The 26,156-nt window shown below is 38.0% G+C and overlaps 1 protein-coding gene across 5 annotated transcripts in view; it reads right to left on the bottom strand.

The window, feature by feature from the left end:
* robo3 (roundabout, axon guidance receptor, homolog 3 (Drosophila)) overlaps positions 1-26,156 on the bottom strand; it is a 206,444-nt gene that overhangs the window by 28,270 nt on the left and 152,018 nt on the right. For 3 of the 5 annotated variants that reach the window (XM_067432572.1, XM_067432576.1, XM_067432574.1), the window contains exons 4-9: positions 22,466-22,586; positions 22,234-22,372; positions 21,196-21,323; positions 17,798-17,809; positions 8,515-8,639; positions 2,117-2,288 (exon numbers count right to left, since the gene is read on the bottom strand). In XM_067432572.1, the coding sequence (XP_067288673.1) occupies positions 2,117-2,288; positions 8,515-8,639; positions 17,798-17,809; positions 21,196-21,323; positions 22,234-22,372; positions 22,466-22,586 (697 nt within the window). The remainder of the gene's footprint in view (positions 1-2,116; positions 2,289-8,514; positions 8,640-17,797; positions 17,810-21,195; positions 21,324-22,233; positions 22,373-22,465; positions 22,587-26,156) is intronic. The other 2 variants (XM_067432573.1, XM_067432575.1) reach the window with 1 other exon arrangement.

Below are 26,156 nucleotides of genomic sequence, written 5' to 3'. Positions count from 1 at the left end.
TTTTTTTCCTTAGACAGAAATTAATACTTAATTAAAAGATATAATTTTTTAAAGCCTAAAAAAAAATGTTGAAAATAATATCTTTTAATGATCCTGTAATGTTTCATTGAGACATCAGTATTAGTATCAGTGATACTGACTTTCATTCATAAAAACATGCCATTACAACAAATATTTAAAATATACTGTCTTTAAGTGGTTTCTACATCAATTTGGAGAGTAACTATGAAATTATTACAATATGAAAAATATAAAAAAGCAACTAATAAAAAAATGCAATTAGTTATTTTTTTATCAATTGACAGCACAAATTTATAATGTTGCAAAATATTTATATTTTAAATGAATGCCTTTAAAATGAATATTTATAAAAGATTCCTGAAAAAATGTGTTAAGATTCTCTCTCTCTCTCTCTCTCTCTCTCTCTCTCTCTCTCTCTCTCTCTCTCTCTCTCTCTCTCTCTCTCTCTCTCTCTCTCTCTCTCTCTCTCTCTCTCTCTCTCTCTCTCCCTCCCTCCCTCCCTCCCTCCCTCCACACTTTTTTTTTTATTTACATTGATTACTGGTTATAAAATGTTTCTAAAGGATCATGTGACACTCAAGACAAAAGTAAATGATGCTGAAAATTCAGCTAAGGAATAAATAACTTTTTTTAAATACTTAAAAAAAAAAGCCATTTCTTTTAAATTGTAATTATGTTTCACAACATATTTATTTTAACTGCATTTTCGATCAAATAAATGTAGCCTTGGTGACCATAACAGGCTTCTTTCAAAACCGTTTGAATGGTGGAGCACATAAATGTTTTTTTTTTTTTTTATTCATATTTTTTTATTGAAAGTTGCAGTGTTTATTATAAAAGATTGATCAGTGCACGTTATATTTTTAAATGCATAACCTCTTAAAAACGTTCATCTAAATGTTACATTCAGTTTAGTTAGCAACACCCAACTTCCTACGATCCAATCAATCGCGCCCTACATTTTTTTCTCTCATTCCAGAATCCATCTAACTCTGATAGACGTCAAAATAGTAAGGAAAAGATTATCGCACCTTCCGTTTCATCACAACGCTCTAGAATAATTACACTGGCCTCTGCTCTTCTATTTCTTCTCCTTCAGCTGCATCTTCTTCTACAGACCAATGTGATGGTCTAACACGGCCGCGTTCCCATGAATAATTTATTATTTGTTTGACTCGAGCTGAAAAAGCCATTGTCTACAGGACGAGGAGAGAAATCCACAGACAAATAATTGACAATTCAGTTACTTCAATATTCTCGTTTGTAAAAAAAACAAGAATCTGGGAAAGGCAGCCTGCATCTCTGACATTTTCCCTCCGCTGCGGTAAGGAAAGGAAAAGACCATAGGGTCAGAAAGGATCGGTCAAACAAAGCGTGCTACGTGAATCTGACTTGATGTGAAATTCATAGCCACGAGTTGTATAACGATGTCCTTGGGTGCAGTGACCCTGTCCTTCCATACATCATTTCATTAAGTATCAGGTAAGAAACTTACAGCAAACATCAGTCAGATGATGCCAACATGCCAGTGTCAGAGGGGGTTCTGGGAAATGCGATTACATTTCATAAGCTCTGTTTTGTTTATTTAACATTGGACTTTGGCGAAGGTTTTTCATGTGATGTGCTGAGACGCACACACATACACACATGTGGAGTACACATAAACAGTTTATCCTGTTACGGGGGAGCATGACGGAGACGGCATATGTTCCTGGGGTTATTTGCATAGCGCGATTGTGCCCTGTCCTTTCTGATTACGTCTCCGGTGCTTCCTGCTGTTCTCTCATTTGCGGAACGCAGAAATTTTAATTTGGGGCGTCTTTGAAGACTTTTGAATTTATTTTGGTTGAGAGCAAAAATGCTCCAGCGGCAATTTGTTCAAACGCAAAAGAAATATAACTCAAATCTTTGCGATAAGGCCTTGCACAAGAAATTCAATTACATGTACAGTTCTGGACCTTTAATGTAGTTAGATTGATATCAAAATATCTATGCAAGCCGACTGCCAGCGTTTGATGGAGCTGGTGGGGGTGTATAAAAGGGCAGCTGTGTATGTGTGTGCGTGTCCAAAGCTAGTGTTAAAGTATTCACTTACTGCTTTCCACCTCCAGCAGGGCTTTGGTCAAGATGCTCCCCGCCACACTGATGGCCTGGCAGATGTAGTAGCCAGAATCATCGCTGTGCACATCGGTAATGGTCAGCTCTCCACTTAACGACACGGAAAAGCGTCCTGCCTGCGAAGGTGGCTGACTGGGAAACAGCAGGACCTGTTCAGACCGACAAATGTTGTCAAAAAACAGATTAAACATGATAAATCACATTTAAAGTTGATGCCATTTAGCTCAAACCAATATACATAGTAATATTGTAAAATATTACAATTTAAAATAACAGTTTTCTGTTTGAATATTTTAAAATGTAATTTATTCTTGTGATAAAAGCTGAATTTTCCGCATCATTACTCCAGTCTTCAATGTCACATGATCCTTCAGAAATCATTCTAATACTAATATGATTTGATTAATCTTTGATTGCTCATCAATGCTCATTTTTATCAAAGTTGAAAACTGATAATTTGATGAGTATAAAGTTCAAACGAACAGTATTTATCTGAAATAGAAAGTTTTTGTAACATTATACACCATCGTACAAACGTTTGGGGTCAGTAAAGCCCCTTTCACACTGCGATTCCGGCAAATACACGGATAATGCGACCCGGCATTTGTTCCCGGGCCGCTAGATTTGGTCCATTCACACTGCCCGTGAAATACTGTAATATGTGCGCTTTCACACACAACCCGTAACGGTCACGGATCGAGTTCACATGTAACATCCTGATCCTAACGGAGAGCGATCTCAGCTTTAGCACGGATAGTAAGGAGCTCCGTGGTCTCAACTTGTGTCCAGTTTGCTCACATTTCTGCTTGTTTAATTTTAGTTTCTTTTATATACGAACACTCTCTGCGTTTAAAACAACGACGAGCTCTTCTGGCACTGCAGGGTTGTATTATTGAAAAAACAAGCTCTAGGAGTCGCACGATAACTACGTACACGTTGGGCATTAGTTTTGGCTTTTGTTCACACAGCGCTCGTCCCGGGTCGAATCCCGCAATGTTACTAGGTCCCCGACCCGGGTTCAATTTGGTAATCAATTCTGGGACGTGGTTGCTTTCACACAGAAGGCAACCCGGCAATGTTCCGGGAATATTGTGGGTCCGACGTGCAGTGTGAAAGGGGCTTATGAAGTTATTTTTTATTTTTTGGAAAGAAATTAAAGAAATTAACATTTTTATTCAGCAATGATGCATTAAATTGTGACATTTATAATGTTACAAAAGAGTCAAATAAATGCTGTTCTTTTGAACTTTCTATTCACTAAATAATCCTGTTTCAACATTGAGAATAATCATAATTAATAATCAATGTTTCTTGCACAGCAAATCATCATAATAAATGTGTATATATATATAATATTTATAATAATTTCTGAAGGATCATGTGACACTGAAGACTGGAGTAATGATACTGAAAATTCAGCTTTGATCACAGGAATAAATTGCATTTTAAAATATATTCAAATAGAAAAACAATTATTTTAAATTGTAATAATATTTTACAATATTATTTAGTAATTTTAATCAAATAAATGCAGTTTAGGTGAGCATAAGAGACTTCATTTAAAAACATAAAAAATCGTACCAATCTCAAACTTTTGAACGGCAGTGTATGTATTCGTTTTATTTTTATCATATTTAAAAATGATATTATTTTTCAATCTAGGCTGCAGCCTCTTAACATACAGGCATATTGGTTTATCAGTTAATTTATGTTGCATTACTGTTCGTGACTGTTTGTACAAATTATAAATATATTAAAAAGCACATGAGATAACCAGCCTGCAGATATAATTTATGACTCATCACAATCACTTAAGATTTAAGAGCTCGGATGAAATGGCTGATTTGCATTAATAGAACATCACTGTGCATTCAATGCGATGCTTGGGCATAAATTTAGTTGACCGCTGAGATTCACATCCACACATGTGCCGAACAATAGCTGCATTATCTCAGCTGGTGTTTAAGAGAGGGAGGTCAGGAAGAATGCCGCATACACAAAAGACAAGGCCGAAGGATCTTAAGGAGTCTTCCTCTTGCGTGAGGCTGCAACACTGACAGCTGCCCTATTGTTCCCACTTGGTGATGTGTGTGTCACTGTTTCATTTTTGGGGATAATCCGGTGACCCCCTCACCCCAGCCCTCTGGCTCTGACCGGACTCACCCTTATCCTCAGTTCTGTTCTATATCTACTGACCTCAAAGTTCAGCTACACATATACACCGAAAAAAAACAAAGAACAGATGAGAGATTAACTGGAGAAGAGTACAGCGGATATTTGATCACCTCTGGCCTATGACACACTCTGCTCGGTGAAGGGATGTAAGAAAGGAAGGTGAGAGGGATGTGGGAACTGGTTTCCTTCCTTCAAGTGCTTAAGCACAACCAGAGGCTTATGTCTTCATTTCTTCTGCTGTGCTTTATTAATAGAGACATGAGCGTGTTATCTCTCTGGGCCCAGGGACACGTATCCTACTTTGACCCAATGAGGAGACACAAACGTGAACAAGCTCCTGCAGAAATCCCAGAGTTCCTTCTTACCCGGTGAATGGCCTGTCACTAGTCTCCAAAATGGCTGCAAGGCTGTCTATTTCTTTCTATTTGTCTCTCTGACTCTGTGTAACCATTTGCAGTTCTTCTTGCTTCTTATTTTGCACTAAAGCCCTATTCGGACGGGATTAGTTTAACATGGCGACATGGGGGTAAAGTAATTATTACCAGAGGTTCTCTGTGATTTTAGTCCTGTCCGAATGTGCCATCTCGGTAATCAATACGGACAATGTCAGTGAAGATTACCGAGACTTTTACCTTCTGTAAAAAGGTCCGGAAAAATGACCTTGGGTAATACTAATCCCGTTCGAATAGACCCGCTGTAAAAATGTATGGTACAATTCCGTCATTTCCTGTTTAAAAGTTAAAAAAAAGCACGTTTTGCGAGCATGGAGGCACTTGAAGCATTTAGTTGTGTTGTAGGTGGAGGGACAACTCTGTGGCAAACCTCCAGGATTTTCAGTGTATCATTTAAAGCAAAAAGAAGATCAAAAGCACTTAAAGGCGCTAGGAAAAAAAGTGTCTATTGGAAATACAATAGAATCAGAATCGTTTGTTTTATAAAACATATATATATATATATATATATATATATATATATATATATATATATATATATATATATATATATATATATATATATATATATATATATATATATATATATATATATATATATATATATATATATATATATATATATATATATATATATACTGTGTAGGAGACGGAGTTCAGACTGGAGCTCATGTTGTGTGTTTGCTCACGTGATAACCGCAACTTCATACACACATGACGACGAGGAGGTTACTGTGGTGTGTAAAGCGAGTTACTCCTCCCACTTCTGCTAGTTTTACTGAGATGTCTTATCCCGTGGGAATTGTCCATTAATATTACAGACGTCCTAAAGTAAAATGACTTTACCCCCACCTCCCCATGTTAATCGAATCCCATTCAAATAGGGCTGAACACACATTAAATCGAATGAAAATAATGAAAACTCCTATATATTTAATTCTAAAATTTAACCCCCTGCAGATTTCATAAAAACACACACACCACACAGAATCTTGTTTAGGGATCTCATATCAAATATAGATATCAGATCATGTCAAACATATGATTACAAATGACAATGCACACATGACAAAGACAAGAGCTGTTTTCACAGAAAAAGTGCTTCTCTAGGAACTCTCCTCCAGGTGAGATCAGATGGATAATGAAAAATAAATCCATCCGATTCCCAGCCTATATGGCACTAGACTTGCCTTCCTACTCACAATATTAGAAGTGTCACTCAACAATCTACAGTGTGCATGACAATACATATCAAGTAACCTCAAAAAATATTTGTAAACTGGTCAAAGTGTATGTATGAGATTACATCAAAGCAAGAGTCAATTTTGCAATGACAAAATTGATTTTCATATCGCGCCCAGGGTTTTTTGGTCAACCGAATACCTGCAGACAGCAGCAAGTGTTTAAAATAACCGTTGTTTTTGATCCAATGTGGATTCTGATCAATGTTTTAGGCAGACATATTTATATGCAATGCAAAATAACCATTACTATAGTAAACATGGTAAATATGGCCGCTTGAAGAATCCAACTATCGCAATTGTATGTTTATTTCATCTGTTCGTCTCATCTCTTTATACCGGACTGTCTGATATCCACATGTATCTCTCCATATGTCATAAAATAAAGCAACTCGTGTTTTTTGAGAACTTCCTCTATTTTTCTGACTGAAAATAGAACTGTAAAGTGTCTGGAGTGTGTTAACGCTCCTCAGGTCAGGTCAGGCAAAATTTGCAGAAATGATCGTTCTTTTTAAATGTGATGTAAACATGCTGTCCTGTGACTACGGATAAACAGAAACAGACCTGACTGAATAAGTACGCGTGTCCTCTTTCTTTTGTGAAATAATGAAAACCACTATTTCTGTGGGACTAATGTGCAAACTTGACGCAAATTAATTCATTACGATCAATATATCACTTATGATCGGAAAAAAATCGTTGAAATCTTTAAGCAAATGCTTTTGTCATACTGGTTTTGCGATCTCACTAGTTTCCAGTGATTTCTGTCTGATTAGTTTTCTGATAAAACGTCCTATTTTTGGTGAAATTATGGGTTTTTGTAACGTTGTTCCAGAGCGGTGTGTTACAGGCGGGTTTTAGTGAAGCATTGCGGAGCTTCTGGCCTGACGGTGGAAACGTAGCGTGGTTTTGGGCTCGGTGCTACAGGTCCAAAGGATATTAGCCCAGCCCAGATCGCACTGGCCCGACAGTGGAAAAGTGGCTAATGGTTTTTGGAATTAGTTCTCCTTACCAAAAAGTGTCTAAATATGTTTGTTTTTAACCATTTAATCATCATTTAATCACATTGGCTTTTCTGTCTAAATACGTTTATATCCATGTATGGTTTTTATTTACAATGACTCTTATTAAGAATGTTCACATTTGGTTGTCTATGCCAGCCTTTCTCAAAGTGGGTGCCGCGGCACACTGGGGTGCCCCGTGACTGTGTCAGGGGTGCCGCCAAAAAATTACGTTGGCTAAAAATAAATAATAAAAATCTGAAATTTCATATATAGAATATATTTGAATTTACATAAATACATTATTTTTAACCCTTTCGCACATACGATCACACATTCACGCATGTGATTAGAACGGTCAGTGCATCACGTTCATTCAAATGTGCTTTTGCGTTGGCTTGCACTGAGCCAGAGACAGGCGCGCTCAGCGCTGTCATATATCACAACTTTTCAGTGTTTTCAGCCACATAATGTTTATTTTAGGTTTCAAACGTATACGTACTAAAAAAAACCAATACATTTATAGTTTGTAAAATACACAATGATGAAAAATGAAGAGGCAATAATAATCATTTCCATTATAATTAGTTTTATTCATATCAGATACACATTGTGTAAGTAACTTTAAAGTTTACTCTATTCTTCTGCCAGTTCACCTGCCACTTACTTTTATGTATTTTGGGAGAAGTGGATGAATTCACGTCTTGTAACTTAAATCTAACAGATCCGATTTTCTGAACTGCGCCTGCGGCGGCGATGGCAGCGCCCATCGTGCATACAGCTCAACTAACGCGATCATTATAAAGTTGTTTAAACGACAAAACACTGCGACTTGTATATATTTGACAATCGGAATATCAGATATTTCAGGCCATATCTAAAAAAATTGTGAATATTTTGAATAAAAAAGGAAAAATGACAAAAGCAGATCATCATTCATTCTCTGTTGCTGCTGCAGTGTGTCACGTGACAAGCAATGACGCGTCACCATGGAAACCATAAAGTGACACATTAATAACGGTCGCTTTGAAAAACTCACGCCGGGGGGCTCAGCCAGAATGTTTTAAATTTACGTGTGAAAGGGTTAAACAATAGCGGATTATACTCTGTTCATTACTGTCCTGTCTAAATAAACAGGACATTTGCATTTATATTTGGGTTATGCAGTGTTTTTAAATTATATTTTAAACTGGGGTGCCTTGAAATTGTATGCACTTTTGAAAGGTGCCCTGACTGAAAAAAGTTTGAGAAAGGCTGGTCTATGCATCTCAGCACAGTTGAGCCAAACCCATCAGTCCTTAGACAGATGATAGAGACTTGTGTGTGTCTTTTTGTCTTAAAACAAAAACAATGGTCCATTTTTCTTCAAAAAACCTGGTCACTACCCGAGAGTTTGGGCTTCCTATAAGGAAGCACCATGAAAGTATTTAACAGACACCTTGATATGTTTTGAAAGAAACTGACTGTAAGGGTTCCCCAGCGTGCATGTGTACCGTTGTCTCTTACCTGACTGCCTTCTTTCTGCCAGAACACAGCGGGAGGAGGATTTCCCTTCGTTCCACAAAGAAAGGTGACAGTACGGCCTTGGGCAGAGATCTGATCCCGCGGACGCACCACGATCTGAGGAGGAACTGAAAGGGAGAAAATAATCTTATGAAACTTTACAGCCACACAGAACAAACCGAGACCCTATAGAGTCTATACGAGCTTCTAGAACTATCTTTATAACCCCCTCAAGTTTAAACTATCCTAGAGTTACACCATCTGGGAGTTTTGTTTAGTCTATACTTGAGTTTCCCAAGGAGATGAACTGTGTGTGTTAGTACTGCATGCCGGTGGTACACAGTTAAGCTGTCATAGCTGATATTGTACATAGTGCCACATTCTGGTACCAAAAGAAGATAAGGTTAGTGTAAAGTCTTTACCATGTAAATACCAGCACTCTGAGCTATCAAGCCTGTTTAAACAACGTCAAAGGTCATACTATATTTAGATGAAAATATGTAACAAAAACCAACACTGACACCTTTACCCATAAACAATTTGGGCTTTGCTTTGAAAAGCATGAATAAAACTAATCCACATCACTTAAGTCATATTTCATGACACAAACCAGGGCTTTTGAAAACTCAAGTAGGGCTGTAACCAGATGCATATAATGTCTAAAGGCAGAGGTTTCAGGGTTGGTCTTTCTGAACAGAAAGTGATGGATATAAAGAGCATAATTATTATGGAAGTCTTTTCTCCTCTGTGCTCGCAGAGGTACTTTAAAGCACATGATAGCACATCTGATGCAGTGCTGAAGAGCCCTTATCTTGTGGGGGATGTGCGGGCGTATCAAGAGCAAATATAAGTTTATATATTAGTAATCTGGCTCTTTCGCCTAATGTACATCTTCTGTCCGCTAATGAGGGTCTGGGTATAAATGAGGACCTCTCAAACTCCCAAGAGCATCATTGGGTGGCCAATGGGTTCATCTCATCTATCTCTCAGCGGATCCATTCTTCCATCTCGTTCACATTCTCTCTCTCGATCTCTTTGATGAGACCTTGTTGGCTTTCTTTCTGCCGCGGCTGCTTGGTTCTTGCCCTTAGTGTGAGTGTGATCAATGGTTGCTTGTGATAGATGCTAATCTGCTGGTCTTATCTGCCCTGCGGCCATCTTTCTACCCAGCAACATCACAAGGCCTTGAACAGTTTCTACCCAGACCAAACACAATGTTTTTTAAGTGAATTTTCCTGTATATCAGGCGTGCCAAGTTAAACATAGTCCAACTTTGAATGAATGTGAAACCAGAATGTGAAAACTTTGCTCAAAACCCTTGTATTTGACTATTTAGTTTAATTCTTTAGAGCTGTTTTCGTACATGACAATGTTGCTCATGTGAACGCCCTCTCAATAAAGTCAGATGAAGCCAAAAAAAAAGAGTTATTCTTATTAGTTATTAGATTAACTAGTTGTACTCAAAATATGTAGTTTTACATAATACGTATTTAGATCTTGTATATTCCTACAACATGTTTGTCAATGGATGGATGGATCTACAAAAGACAGACAGATTTACAGACAGAATGGATGGATGGATGGATGGATGGATGGATGGATGGGTGGGTGGATGGATGGAAGGAAGGGTGGATGGATCTACAAAAGACAGACAGATTTACAGACAGAATGGATGGATGGATGGATGGATGGGTGGGTGTGTGGGTGGATGGAAGGAAGGAAGGAAGGAAGGAAGGAAGGAAGGAAGGAAGGAAGGAAGGAAGGAAGGAAGGAAGGAAGGAAGGAAGGGTGGATGGATGGATGGAAGGAAGGAAGGAAGGAAGGAAGGAAGGAAGGAAGGAAGGAAGGAAGGGTGGATGGATGGATGGATGGATGGATGGATGGAAGGAAGGAAGGAAGGAAGGAAGGAAGGAAGGAAGGAAGGAAGGGTGGATGGATGGATGGATGGATGGATGGATGGATGGATGGATGGATGGATGGATGGATGGATGGACGGATGGATGGACGGACGGATGGATGGATGGATGGATGGATGGATGGATGGATGGATGGATGGATGGATGGATGTGTGGGTGGATGGAGTAAAATAGACGTATGTTTATTTGTGCGTAAGGAACTGTGATTCTGTTGATTTGTGCTTATATGTGAAAGTGCAATAATTCTGATGAAATTAAAAAATATATTTCTCAAATGACAACAATCGCTGTGATTATAATTTTGAGCATAATAATCGTCATTATCAATGTAACCATTATGCAGCATCATGAACATGTGACGTTGTAAATTTGACATCCTTCGACTAAAACTAGATTAAAATGTCCCGACATTTAGTCGACAAAAACTTGACCAAACAACACAAAACAAGGTTGACTACATATGATTAAAAACTAAAAAGTACATTTTACCAATAAAAAGCTGACAACATGAACACTAGAACAAACCCTCGCATTAGCAGAGGATGCTGCGTGATGGACAGGGTTTGGGATTTTAGCAGCGAGGGTGGAATATAAACTAAACTGATGATCGGCCTTCATGTGTTTGAGCTGGGCTGGGGCTGATGGGTATTGATTATTTCCGTGCTATTGCCCTTTATCAGGCGCCTGTGAATGTGCAACGCTGTCACCTTTAACCTTCACCCGCTAATTGATTTCTCATCCTCCTTTCCACTCCTGTGCAATTTTTTTCTTGTGTTTCACACACGATTAGAGTGACGCGACGGCTCTGACAACACGCATTTATACTCAGGAAGGGCTTTCTCCTTTAGCTCACCTCAAATTTCCCACTAATTCATCAAGCCGAAGGGCTGATAGCGCTCGCACCTTCCCTACTAATGCGACTAACAAACTGCACTCTATTTGTCTCACAAACTGGACTACCTCGGTTATTTCACTTGCTTAGTCTCTCCTTTTTTCACTCCTTTTTGTCTCTTTCATTAAAAAAGTCAAATACAATCCAAAGGATGCAATCAATGCAGCTGTCTCAGATCAATTTCCTGATCGGCTCACTGCCTGCCTGCTGGCTTTTCTCGTAGCCTCAGTCGTGAGGCGTAGGCTGGATCACAGCTTGGAGGCGATCGGCATGCTGAAACAGAAAAAGGCCCACTAGGGAGCCTGGCCACAGGGGTCATGAGGTTGCTGTCCAGAGGTCAATCAGAAGCCATATCACTGACCCTAGAGGTCAAATCTGCAACACCCTTGCCACTATAATTCGGGACACTAGTCTAGAGAGACTTCAAAGCAAAATGGAGAGGTAATGATGCCAATTTCCACATTTGCCTTCCAGTATTGACTGCATTTCTCACCTGGGCTGATGCAAGGCCTGAAATATTGACTTAATGGTATGCAATATCAGAAATTGAAAATATAAGTGAGAAAATATAAGTGGAAAATCTGTGAATTTCTGTCAGACGAACTAAAAAAAAAGATGTCACTGAAACACACGCTGTCTCAAGGGATTTCACACTAAAAATATGACCTAACAATGTGGCAGCGAGAAGTGAATGCAACCAAGAAAATGAGCCCTGGGCTGTGATAAATAATTACCAGTTAAAACAACATTACGGAAACAGCAGGAGTTTTGCAAAAGGAAAGAATGGAGATGTCACATACATGCTAATGTGGTGCGACAGGGAGACGATTTAAAGGTTTAAAATATACATAATACCTCTACCAGCAACAAACATACCATGCTTTTAAAAGACAAATCAAAGAGATGAGAATGCCAAGTCTTTGAAACATGGGCCAAATAAATGAAGATACATACATTCATCTCATTAAATATACTATTACATTAATATACTTTAATATTAATGTAATAGTAATACATGTATTATTATTATTATTGTTATCATGATTAATATTGTTGTTGATATTGCTAATTTATATTGTTATGGATATACATTTCTCTTCTGCTCAGCCATAAAATCAACTATAAATATTCCAAGTTACAGAAAAGAATGTCATCTGATTAGATATGCATTTTCTGTTTTTCTCATTTTAAATATCATGATAATAATATAATATATAATAACGTAATAATGGTAATAACAAAAAAAACGTTATATTTCATAATATACTACTACTACTACAACTAATAATAATAAAAATAACAATAATAAATAATAATAATAATAATACAAATGATAAATTCAAATAATAATAATATAATTCAAATTGTATTGTTATTGTTTTTATTATTATTATTAAATTATTGTAAAGGATACACATTAATTTCTCTTCTAAAGTTACAGAAAACTGCTCAGCCATAAAATCAACTATTCCAACTTATAGATAGAATGTGCCATCTGTTAAGATATCTATATGTTTTCTGGACATCTCTTCCTGGAAATATCACAGATGGGGTATTTGATGGAAAGGCAGCAGACCGGGCTGTGAAGGTGCCAGGCTGGCTGGCTGGTTAGTGACAGGTCAAAAGTGTCACCCACACAAATAGACTAAACAAAAGTGCTGAAAGCTAAAGATTATTCAGGGAACTTACACTCTAAAAACTGCTGGGTTAAAAACAACGCAAGTTGGGTTGAAAATGGACAAACCCAGAAATTGGGTTGTTTGAATGGGTCCATTCAGTGGGTTCAAATAACCCAATTTCTGGGTTTGTCCTTTTTCAACCCAACTTGGGTTGTTTTTAACCCAGCAGTTTTTAGAGTGTAGTTTCCTCCACAACACGTGCAAGGATCCAACACCTTCAAGCTCCCTCTGGGAGAGTCAGAGGTTAGTGAACACACACACCCGTAAACTCGTATGCAGATACACCACCAACGAAACATGTCTTCAAACATTGCATCTATGCCCAGAGGGACCTGCGATGACAGGCAGTTGTCAGCGTTGAACAGTGATGCAGACAGGAAGTGTGGAAGAGCCATGCTTCAGTGCTCTGTGCCGCAATTAAAAACCCCTACATGCAATTAATACAGTCTGTAGAGTGTAACCGATTAAACGCTTTACAGCATTGCAGGTTATCTACACCATTACAGGGCATATGTTTACAATGCCTAGCTGAGCAGCCTTTTCTGTCCAGCAATACCTGCCAAATTCATAAGCTGTATATTTACTGCATAATCAAAATGAGAGCGTAATCTGCATAAATGCAGTTTCTCAGAGAGAGAGAGAGAGAGAGCGAGAGAGAGAGAGAGAGAGAGAGAGAGAGAGAGAGAGAGAGAAAGAGAGAGAGAGAGAGAGAGAGAGAGAGAGAGAGAGAGAGAGAGAGAGAGAGAGAGAGAGAGAGAGAGAGAGCGAGCTTGTGCTTTTTTAAATACTCCCCCCTTGAGGATACAGTAATATGCATGGGCTAAGATCAGTCCTGTCAGAGTTTGGAATAGGACACGGTTTTTTTAGGACAGCTTAAAATGAGCACTGTTGGAGAGCGGCAGGATTTATCTGGTGTAAATCGCCACTACATGGGTTTATATCATATTTATTGTCTCAGATCTTAGACATGCAAATGACGAGGGAAGTTGAGGACACACGCCGTGGATTATTTCATAATGTTTTCCGAATGATGAAACCAATCCGTCATCTTTAGTAGAAAGAAGACAGAATCTCTTCCTGTTTCTCCCTCTGACTAATCTAACCCGGTGTGTATTAAACGTCTGGCTTTTCCACTGAATACAGAGAGTTCTGACACCCTTATCTAGCTTAAAAGTGAAGTTAATTCTATATCGCTATATTGCAAATCCCAAAATCCAGCTTTTCACTGCCTTTTCATCTACTTTTTAAGATAAGTTGGTTGCAATAGTAGTTAGATAATGTTGAACTGATACTTTCCAGCACTGAATAAAGTACACTTTGTGAAAAGAATAGTTGCAATGCATTCTGGGATTGTTTGCATTGTTCTGGGTATTTAAAAATAAATAAATTAATACTTTTATTAAGCAGAGTACTCATCAAATTGATGAAAGACTTTTGGTAACACGTTTAAAGCCATTGTGTATAATGCATTAAAAGGGCATTTATAATCTATTATATATTTTCATAAATAATTGTAACCAGTTAAAATGTGTTTTAATGCATTATACTTTTATTCAATGTGTGTTTAATAAATGGATAAGTATTATAATGCATTATAACTGTGGTTACAGATATTCATGAGGACATGCAATGCAGTATAAGGTGCATTACAAGGTATAATTAATGCATTAAAATACTTTTATAATGCATTATACATAAGAGCTTTAAGTAAAGTGTTTCTAAGACTTTCAAAAACAATTAAAACATGAACGGTATGGTGTGCATGAAGGATATGCGAGATCCTGCTTAGCCTGGGAAGATATTACAAAGCTGAAAAGGAAGAAAAATCTCTTTAATATCTCAATTGCATGAATCATAAGCATCTCAGATTTTTAGATTAGAAATTCTTGCCGAAATCTTCCAAGAGCTGGAAATAACTGAGATTTCCCCTGATGATAAAGATGAGTAATAAAATGTTCCTTTAGGTTTCCTTTAAGTAATGTTGCTGGGCAGCTCAATATAAGAGAGCAGAGAGATCCTTTGTTAAAGGGATAGTTCACCCAAAAATGAAAATGTGATGTTTATCTGCTGACCCCCAGTGCATCCAACATGTCGGTGTGTTTGTTTCTTCAGTAGAACACAAATGAAGATTTTTACCTCCAACTCCAATAATAACATAAATACTGTTAGGTTTCTCACAGAAGCCGATCGGTTCGTGTCTTAAGACATCAATGTGTCGTCACGAGCAGCAGGGTTTTTGTGCATGTGGTCTAAGCATGTTTTTTTGTTTGTTTTGCTCTCGTAGAATTGTTAACTATTCACATGATTATATGACTGGCACACAGCACAACAGTTGAGTTAAAAATCTTTATTTGTGTTCTCCTGAAGAAACAAACACACCTACATCTTGGATGCACTGGGCATCAGCAGATAAACATCACATTTTTATTTTTGGGTGAACTAACCCTTTAAGCTAAAAAAATTACAACAAAAACAGTTTGAGTAGCTCTGAAAGTACTCCCAAACTTTCAATTAAATGTATCCCATCCAAGATACATATAACAAAGGAGAAAATAAAAGCACCAAAGACCAATTGTGGATTGTATGAAAACTACCACCCTGCAGAGAACGGTTTCTTTCTACCCTCCTTAAAATGGAGCAGAACGCCCTTGCTTCCCTCTGAAAAAAAACATGTTCTTTCTTTTATTCAAGCTGTCTGTCTGTCGGTCTGTCTGTCTGGCTATCACTGAAGTGCTCCATCAGCATCAGATATAGTCGTTCCACTTGTTTTCCTTGACAAAAATAACATATCTGGAAATTACTTCTCGGTCACATGTACTCCTCATTGTGCCTTTAGTTAAATACAGCTCTTGAAAGAAAAACAAAGCGAGTGGTATAAAATTCAAGGCAAAAGTGCGAGTATTTATTTTATGCTATTTATGAACACTTTTAAGGGTAAAATGACTGTAGGCTTTGTGAATCCACAGGGCTTCAAAGCCAAAACCCAGTGGTTTCTGCTGACAATATAGAGTTGTTCTAGCTGACTGACTGGGCCACACAGCACAAAACCATTGTGGGGGGGGGGGGAAAAATCGGTTCCAAATCCTTCAAATCTTCTCATTTACTATATGGGCATTGCAGCATTTCAGTGTCTCTGTAGTGTGATCACGCTGTCCTCACAGAGGTCACTCGTGTGCTGGGCTAGATAATGACCTTTTGTAATTCTTCTCAGTTAAGGACATCCAGAGCATCCAACACTTCAAAAAGCCTCTGAACCTCCAATACCTGCATTTTCAATGTCAGTTTTAACAGTGAAACCCATGGTTACTGCTCTGCATATCTGAATTAATGAGCTGGACTAGAATAGTCACTCATTGCTTCTGTATGTAGACGGATACTTCATCTTAAAATCAAACCTGTCTGACTTTCTTTGTTCTGTACTTGAGTAGGCACTTATTTTGAATAAGTAATTACTTCACGGCCACTAAAGAAGTACACTTTATTGCCAAAAGTTTTGGGATGCCCCAACTTTTATGACATGCCATTCTTAATCCTTAGGATTTAATATGGAGTTGGCCAAGCCTTTGCAGCTCTAACAGCTTCAGCTCTTCCGGGAAGGTTTTCCACAAGGTTTAGGAGTGTGTTTATGGGAATTTTTGACCAATTTTCTAGAAGCATATTTGTGAGGTCAGGACTCTGTGTAGGCCAGTCAAGTTCCTCCACACCAAACTCGCTCATTTTTTGTCTTAATGGAACAACGCTTTGTGTACTAGAGCGCAGTCATGTAAGGACAGGAAGGGGTCTGTTCCCACAAAGAAAAGAAAACTGTTCCCACAAAGTTGGGAGTGTGAAATTGTCCAAAATGTCTTGGTATGCTGAAGTATTAACAGTTCCTTTGCCTGGAACTAAGGGGCCAAGCCCAACCGTTGAAGAACAAACCCACACCATAACCCCCCCTCCACCTAACTTTTCACTTGGCTCAATTGACTCGTCCACGGGATTGCCAGACAGAGAAGCATGAATGGTCAGTGTGGCACGATTTAAAACAGTGTTGGTGTGCTTGAGACCACTGCATCCCACGCTTTGCATCGCACTTGGTGATGTAAGGCTTGGATGAGAAGCTCTCTACACACTGTTCTGAGCTAATCTGAAGCCCACACAAGTGAGGAGGCCAAGTTTGGTAGTCTGCATGCCCAGGTGCTTGATTTTATACACCTGTGCCCATGGAAGTGATTGGAACACCTGAATTCAATGATTTGGAGGGGTGTCCCATTGCTTGCCAATACTTTTGACAATACAGTGTATGTTCTATAAGTTATAGTAGCTCGATTCCCCCATGCTGCCATTACCATGTGACCTATTAGTGTCAGTTACATTGCTTCACTGTCACTGATGAATACTCTCCCATAGCCTCATGGGATAGTAAAGGGTCCATCATATGCACACTTCAGAATCTTGATTGAAGTAGTAGGTCATCTACTATATACTAGAGAAGTACGCATTTTCGGAAACAGCCTCAGTGTTGTTATGTTCAAACAATGAAAGTAATTTTGGGTCAGTGTTGCTCTGGACCCCATTGACTTTTATTGACAAAAACTGTTGAGACATTCTTTGAAGAAGGAATGCCATACAGGTTTTTAATTATATTAGGGTGAATAAATGACAGAAGTTTTATTTTTAAGAGGAAATTAAAGAGAAACAATAATGCAGAAGTGAATGGCCAGTGCAGAGTCTTAACCCTGACACAACCAATCACAGCCTCCAAAACATCTGAATCACACCCACACGCATGCAGAGAAATGAAATGGAATGGTACTTACGAGATGGGCCCACTATAATGGAGATGAGGATGGAGAGAGAGAGACAAAAAAACGGATAAAATTAAAATGAGTGGACTGGAAAGTTGAATTTTGTTTTTTGAACATGAAAGAAAAAAATATTCAGAGTGATTAATGAAACAAGTGGGATGAAACAACAATGGGCGGCAGTCACAGGAAGAAGAGGAGATGAGGAGGAGGTGATGAGAGAAACTGTAAATTAATGTTTCGTTCATGTCATGTTGAAATTACCATAATTAAAAGATAACTCTGAGCCGTTGACATCCTCGGACTCACAAAAATATTTGTTCCTATGACAACACTCATTACATGGTTTATAAAACACTTTTATTGGTTAAAGTATTTAAATCTATTAATATTATACTCAATAAAATACTTAAATATAGCCAAGCACTGAAGGTGCATAGACATCTATCGCATCTGTTGGCATTTTATTATTGCGCTTCCGTTTCCTCTTTTTCTTTCGCTCCAGTCTATGGCAGCCCATAAAACCGCTTGGGGGAAAGTTATGAAATTGGCACGCTGATAGAGGACAGTCTTGGAATTAACTATACCAATTTTGGAGTCTCTAACTCAATCCCACTAGCTCCACCAACTGTCCAAATTTGCACTTATGTTTGTGCTAATAACTTTTTCTGTAGTGCCAAACTACTTTTCCAAACTCCTCCTAAACAGTTAAACCGTTTTGCATGAATATTTAACCAGATACTCTTCAGACAATGACAACAAAAAGTTATGGATTTGAAGTCGATTCATCAGTGTTTTTGAATAACACCAAACTAATTTTACGTAGCGCTTGTGAAAAACAGACAGAAGGCTGTATCTCAGCAGCGCTTTAACACATTTGGACCAAACTTGGTACAGATCATCACAAATGAATGGAGGAGGCATTTATATAGTGCTTTCATATGTACTACTGTACACCCAAAGCGCTTTACACTCATGTCAGGGATCTCTCCTCAACCACCACCAGTGTGCAGCTCCACTTGGATAATGCGACGGAAGCCACATACCAGTGATAGGTGGAGAGGAGAGAGGATGATGAAGCCAATTCAGTGGATGGGGATTATTAGGAGCCCATGATTGGTAAGGGCCAATGGAGGGAATTTGGCCAGGGGTTACACCCCTACTCTTTTTGGAAGTGCCATGGGATTTTTAATGACCATAGAGAGTCAGGACCTCGATTTAACGTCTCATCCGAAGGACGATCACAAGCATGACCGGAGGCCCCATGCTGCGTTTCAGTGCAGCGTCACCTAATGGTCCAGAGATATGAAAAAGTATCAAAAGTGGTGTCATTAGATTTGGGGCGAGTCGAATTATATCCCATTTCTGGGAGTTGGCCATCTTGCATTTTGTAGTAAAATGCTGTATTTCATGAACGCAGTAGCGTATCGTAATGAAACTCGGTATGTGTCATCAGCACAATGATGCTTGAAGGAGCCTGAGAAGCCAGTGTCAACTAGTGGTAAAATCAAATATTCACATGCTTGTAACTTTTGGTTTTGATTTGGTTGACAGGGGTCATATCCTTAGATTCCTGAATCAATCATTCTTGCTTTTGCCTTATGGTTTGTTCAATTTTGTGGTTTACAAACCACTTCCATGAATATCTACGAAACCATTAGTCCGATGGAGACAAAACCACCATAGGAAAATCAAAATCATAGTGGGTTGCTGAATTGTTTTAGGCCAAATGTCAAAGTTTTCATAGTAAGTGGCAAAAAAAAAAACAATCAAAGTCAGAAGTGGATTACTTTGTATATGCTAATAAGTACAAACGTCTATGAGTCTTTAACAAAATTAGATATTTTCCCCAAATTTGACACGCTTATGTATGGGGGCACTCTAAGTCTGAGGACACTGAGGAAAACAGTGGGACTGCAGCATTTAGTGATGCTATAATTGAACAAAACATGAAATTGGTTTTATTCAACTCAATATATTTTATGGGTTTTCAAACTTTTTGCTTAAAATTGTCTTCACATTATCTTTACTAATTTTTACAGTTGGTCTTCTGCTAGTTTCCTTGTTTGCTACTATTGAGCATGGCCCGATAATTGTTGCTTGCAACTATATTTTAGCTTTTGTTTTTATTTCAAAGTGCACACTAAGCAACAGTACTGATTAAATTACATATTATCAAATTACATGTTATCAAAACACTTCGCCAGTTGCACTTTTATGGCCCCAAACACATAGATCGTACATGTGTGTATGTATGCGCATATTTGTGTATATGTCCGTGTATGTGTGTTGTGGACATATGCTATCTCAATGATTACAGCACATTCAGTATTATGTTGTACTTATTGATCTGCACTTTACATATATTTACAGTGATCTGCATTGGGAGCTGGTCTCTGTTTTTGTGTATGTGTATATGTGTATATGTATGTATGTGTATGTATGTGTATGTATATGTGTATGTGGGTGTGTGTGTGTATGTATGTATGTGTGTGTATATGTATGTATATACATATATATACATATGTATATGTATGTATATACATATGTGTGTGTGTGTGTGTGTGTGTATATATGTGTATTTATTACATGCATATTTCATTTTATATAAACTGTTTTTTTGCACTTCTGGTTGGATGCTAACTACATTTCATTGGCTCTGTACTTGTACTCTGCTCAATGACAATAAAGTTGAATCATCAATCATCGAATCATCATATAAGCAAAGGCAGCCATTTAGGTTGATTCCACGTGATACAAGAATAATCAAATTGGAGAAGTCAGAACTTATAAAAAACAAAAACAACTTGTAATTCAGAGTTAAAAATCTGAAAACTCATATCTATGCTAATTCCAACATGACGTGAACAGGACCGTGTTTCAAAACATGTAGATGCCTTCTGTCTGACAGTGAAGCCTACAATGTTTCTACACCGCTCCACTAATAATAGTTCAGTTTCACACACACGTTGAATCATCTTCAATCAGCTGTCTGGTGAAATCATTCACAGTAGGTCCGCTGCTATAAACATCTATTAAGCGTGTGGAATATTCTTAATGTATGCATGTGCCCAAGCACACAGTCATGTTTTATGAAGCAAGATGTTCCTCTAACCAGATGGAATTATGTTAATTGCATCTGGCAGCTTTAAATAAATGGCTGTTGCCATACTTCACTCCTGTAATCAGCAAAATGCAAGGCCAGCACGTGTGTGTGTGTGTGAGTGTGTGTGCTTGCTCCGGTTAATAACATTCAGACTTGGTTGAGTGTGTGTGAGAAAGATGCTAAAGTCAGAGGGAAGAATATAATAGAATTATTGTCAAATCCGTCAGATGTGCTGCTGTGTGTGTGTTTGAGAGAGAGTTACTGAGCTAAGCAGCATTTGTGCATCTGCACAGTTGTTGTAACTCACCGTGGACCTGAAGTGTTCCGGATGCTTCGGCTTTGCCCACGCTGTTCTCAGATAAACAGGTGTACGAGCCTTCATCTTCAGCCTTCACCTGAGTAAGACGCAGACCGCTGTCGGCACGAATCTCAAACCTGCCAGGAAACATATGCACACACATACACGCACGCACGCACACACACACACACACACACACACCAGAGTAACTCTGTAATTTTACTCTCCCCGTTCTCTGCCAGCTGTATCAGCTAAGTTTTGCTACAGTGGATTTTAATGCTGTAACGCTCCAGCGTGATTAACATCTGCTGCTAACAGTGTTCAATGACTTTTCAACAATTTCAAACATATTTTTGCAGCATTTGCCACAATAATTAATTGTGAAACAATATACAAAATATTTCAGTAAGGATTTAATACATTTTTAATAATAATAGTGAAATTGTACTACTATCACTAGGCAAGGCAAGGCAAGTTTATTTATATAGCACATTTTCATACACAATGGCAATTCAAAGTGCTTTACATAGAAATTAATTAAAATAGGGATAACAAATGCATAAGAAAAAGAATACAATGTGTAAAAATAAAAATAGAAACAGTTGTAAAGAGAATAAAAAATATATAAAAAAAATATATTTTTTTAAAAACCACTACTACTATCACTACTACTACTACTATTAAATATAGAACTGTATGTTTAATAATTAAAGTATTTATGCGTGTATGTTTAATCATATATGTATGCATGCATGTATTTATATTTTTAATACATCAAAATTATGTATTATTTTTAAATGTTTACTATTGTTGCTAAAAAAAATCTGATTATTTTTATTAATTAAAATATATTATAATACAAAATAATTTTTTAAAAATAATTAAAATAATTTATTTTTAATGTATTTTATCATTTGAATTGAATTTAATTGAATTTAATTGAATTGAATTTAATTTAATTGAATTTAATTTAATCATTATTTCATTTCATTTTATTTCAGTTAATTTTATTTCATTTCATTTGACTTTATTGCATTTAAGCCTCACCTTCCCCGAGGCAGTTCTCCTTCCTCTTTCTTCCAGCGTATGGTGGGAGTGGGATCTCCCTGAACCTCACACTGGAAATCCACGGTGTCATCAGCGAGGACCACCTGATTCACAGGTCTGCGTACAAACATGGGCCGCTCTACAGGAGAAAGAGATTCCCAAAGAAATCAGTGTAAGAGAGGGAGAAAGAGAGAGAGAGAAAATGAAAGAGAGAGTAGAACTACAAACCTACCAAACACTACAAGCTCAGCAGGGTCGCTGTCCTTCTCTCCAACCATATTAGTGCCGACACACACATACATTCCTGCATCGCCCTTCCGTGTGTTAGAGATCATGAGCTTCCCTCCACGGATCTGTAAGAAAAAGAACACTAAGATCTGTCAGGGGCTAGCATTTATAAAACATCTAACGGAAAAAGACACTAAAAACTGAGATAGTCCCCACTGGAAGTCAAACATGCTGTGATGTTTTATGAACACGGTTTCTGGGCTCTGGAAAACCATAAATACTAAAGCAAAGCCAGTTGGGTTGTTTATGAAACACTTGACAGAGACAGAGAGGACGGCCAAACTGATACATTTAGTAAAAGTGCTGTAATAGCCCATTTAGACAAGTGTCTGATAACAGAGAGAGAGAGAGAGAGAGAGAGAGAGAGAGAGAGAGAGAGAGAGAGAGAGAGAGAGAGAGAGAGAGAGAGAAATAAAAGGTCAGTGTTGTAATTATGAGAGAACAGCGAGAGTGAAGAAAAAAAGATGAATTCCTTTTTGTTGTTAGCTGTTTGTGTGAGTTTTTAAGGTAATGTCCTCTGTGAACCTGTTTTACAAAATGTTCACAAATGCATATGCTTTTATTTAATAAATCAATTTGTTTGAATGCTTTGGCAATATTACATGGAAAACCATATAAGAAAATAAACAAATGTATACAAACAGACCTGATAAAAGTATATATACACACACACGCATACATATCCAAATACACACATGCAAGAAAAACTTGATCTCTATTTGCACTTTGAATATGGAGTACTTTGATTATGGTTATTGTTTACATTTAATATCAATGATCATTTTGTGGGAAGGAGTTTATTAGGTCAAAATAAGCTCATGTGCTGATCTAAGGTCTTAAAACACAATCATACAGGAAAGAAGCCATTCATTGAGTTTTTGGCAAAACCTTAACAGTGCTTCTTTCTTTTACTGCATATGATAATTCATACTCAGAAAGTGGAACTGAAATTATATTCATTACAAGATTTTTTTCAAATACACCTGCAAACAATTTTTCTAGTCATCATTGAGGATTTCTGTAAAAATCTTGTTCTCGTGATCCCAATCTTATGTCTCATTTCGTGGGATAAGTGTCTCATCACACCCCTTTGAAATTGTATTACAATCTAAAATAACTGTTTGAATATGTTTTAAACTGTAATTTATTCCTGTGATCAAAGCTGAATTGCTCCAGTCTTCAGTGTCACATGATCCTTCAGAAAGCATTGATGATTTGCTGCTCAAGAAACATTTATGATTCTTATCAATGCTGAAACGGTTGTGAATAGAAAGCATTGGCGTCGGAGCCATTGTGTGTGTTTGGGACAAGACCCCACCCACTTTTTACGACCAATGATATTGGACCCACTCACTTTTATCGTCTCTAATTCAGCACATGTCTGTTTACCTACCCCTAACTGAGAAACACTTATTATTAAACACACGTTAGATGCTTTATTTCCACTTTTTTAATATTTTCTCAATTTTTATTGAAAATAAATGCCTTTCCGATATAACATGTGATGGGAAAAGGGAGTAGAGCGAGTTTGGCAAAAGGCGGATTCAAACCTCTGATCGATTTGTGTCAAAACTTGATGACATGGGTCTTACCCCTACTCTATAGACAGATGCTGTGTCCCAATTCGCCTACTTATACTACGTCCTAAAAGTATGTTCTTTTTGTGAAGAAAAAGTATATACTTTTGAGTGTGTAGCAGAAAAGTATGCAAGGTTCGGGACTACTTCGTCATCTTTAACGGATTCTGTTGCTTAGTTACGTCACCGTTTACCTGCCCTGTCAATCATCCTCAGATTCGTCACAGTTAAAATCCTCCACATTCAGATTAATCTCCTGCCGTATCGGAGAGAAATGTAGTCGCATGTTGATCTGCCATGTGTGTGTCTTTAATGCAGAGACTCTCCTCATGTGATTGCAGTTTGAATATAATGATGCATTTAAAAGTTAATGGCCAAACATATCATTACAAAAGTTCTCAAAGCTGCTGCAGGTGAAATATTATGTGGACAACACTGAATAAATATATTTTTGTGAGGTTAAATACTGATAGTTGGTCACTCAAACCCCTTTATCTAAACATCTCTACCTAACCGTCGGACTTGCACATCTGTTACGGACATGTTTTATCCACGTTTGTAGTTCTAATCAAATCCTCTTCTAACTCGCAATGGGTTGTGGGTAATATCAGCCGTTAAGAGCGTGCATCAATCCGCACTTCGTATTCTGAACGTAAATAGTAAACCATCCGGGTATCTTTGGATTACTCTTTTCAGCATACTATGATTTGGGACATACTAATTCTATTTTCGAATACCATTTAGTATGGAGAGTATGCGAATTGGGACACACGGAGCGTAAATAGCTCAGTGATTTCCGTAATTTTGTCTGGCTCAATCAATCGTTTAGTAAACAGCGGTATATTTGTATTTAATGTAAATATGGCATCTAACGTTTACATTTACATTTATGCATTTGGCACAAGCTTTTATCCGAAGCGACTTATCGTCAGTTCTGGCTTTCCCTGGGAATCGAACCCATGACCTTGGCGTTGCTAGCGCCACGCTCTCTTGGTTGAGCTACAGGAAACCAGTACTCCAGTTACTCTAGTAAAAAAAAATTCTGAGAGAGAGGACCACCCACTTTTTATTTGCTTCCGACGCCCATGATCGAAAGTATGAACGAACTAGTGCTGCAACGACGCGTCGACGTCATCGATGACGTCGACTACGGAAATACGTCGACGTTCGTGAAATGCGTCGACGCGTCGTGTCAGACGTTCATCTCGCGTAATGTTGGCTTCTGCTCCTGGTTCTATCACAAAAACCAAGACCGCGAATATCAAAAGTATGGGAATACTTTAAACAGAGGCCAAACAGTGTTTCCCACACATAGACTAATTTGTGGCGGACTGCCACATAATCAATAACGGCCGCCACATTCGTCATTCATTCATTTTTACGCTTTTTAATAGACCCACGCATATTCGTTTAGCGAATTTCCTTAAGTTCTCTCTCCGCCTTTTTGCGCGTCTCTTACTCACTCACTCACACACACACGCGTTGCATTCGACCGTAAAACAAGGCAGCGCGCGGTCACGGCGCTCATATATTTCTAAACAAACCAGCGCGGTGTCAATCAATACAGACCAGTGTTTCCCAACCGGGATCCCGAGCAAAAGTTGCGGGGACGCACTTAAACTTCGGTTCATCTCGCATCTGATGACGCATCTTTAATATGGGTTGTAACTTGAAAATAATGCTGTATGTATGTTTCTGTAGATGGATACACGTGCTGACTCCTCAGGTATGCACTACAACAACAGCGATAATAAAAGAAAAACGTGGGCAAAACGGTCTCTCTTTGTAAACTTTATAAAAACGCATGCGAGTGCTGCCGTACGTCCGAATATGAGCAGTCATTTTCACAGTCATCACCCCCGTGTAGCCAGGAGACTCGAATGAGAAGATCTGTCTCTGTGCACTCGTCCCAAAGCGCGCAAATATTGAGTTATCTTTCAAATCCTGTGCTTAAACGGACAAACTCACAAAAAGTATGTCAAAATGTCATAGCCTTCTCTATGCCTTAAGTGAACTTTATACAGAAAATACGACGACTATCTGTGGGTCTTAAAGGGG

Source organism: Pseudorasbora parva, chromosome 23 (assembly GCF_024679245.1).
Source record: "Pseudorasbora parva isolate DD20220531a chromosome 23, ASM2467924v1, whole genome shotgun sequence".
NCBI lineage: Eukaryota > Metazoa > Chordata > Actinopteri > Cypriniformes > Gobionidae > Pseudorasbora > Pseudorasbora parva.
Note: the sequence above shows the minus strand (reverse complement) of the source record. Positions and strands in the feature narration are given on the sequence as shown.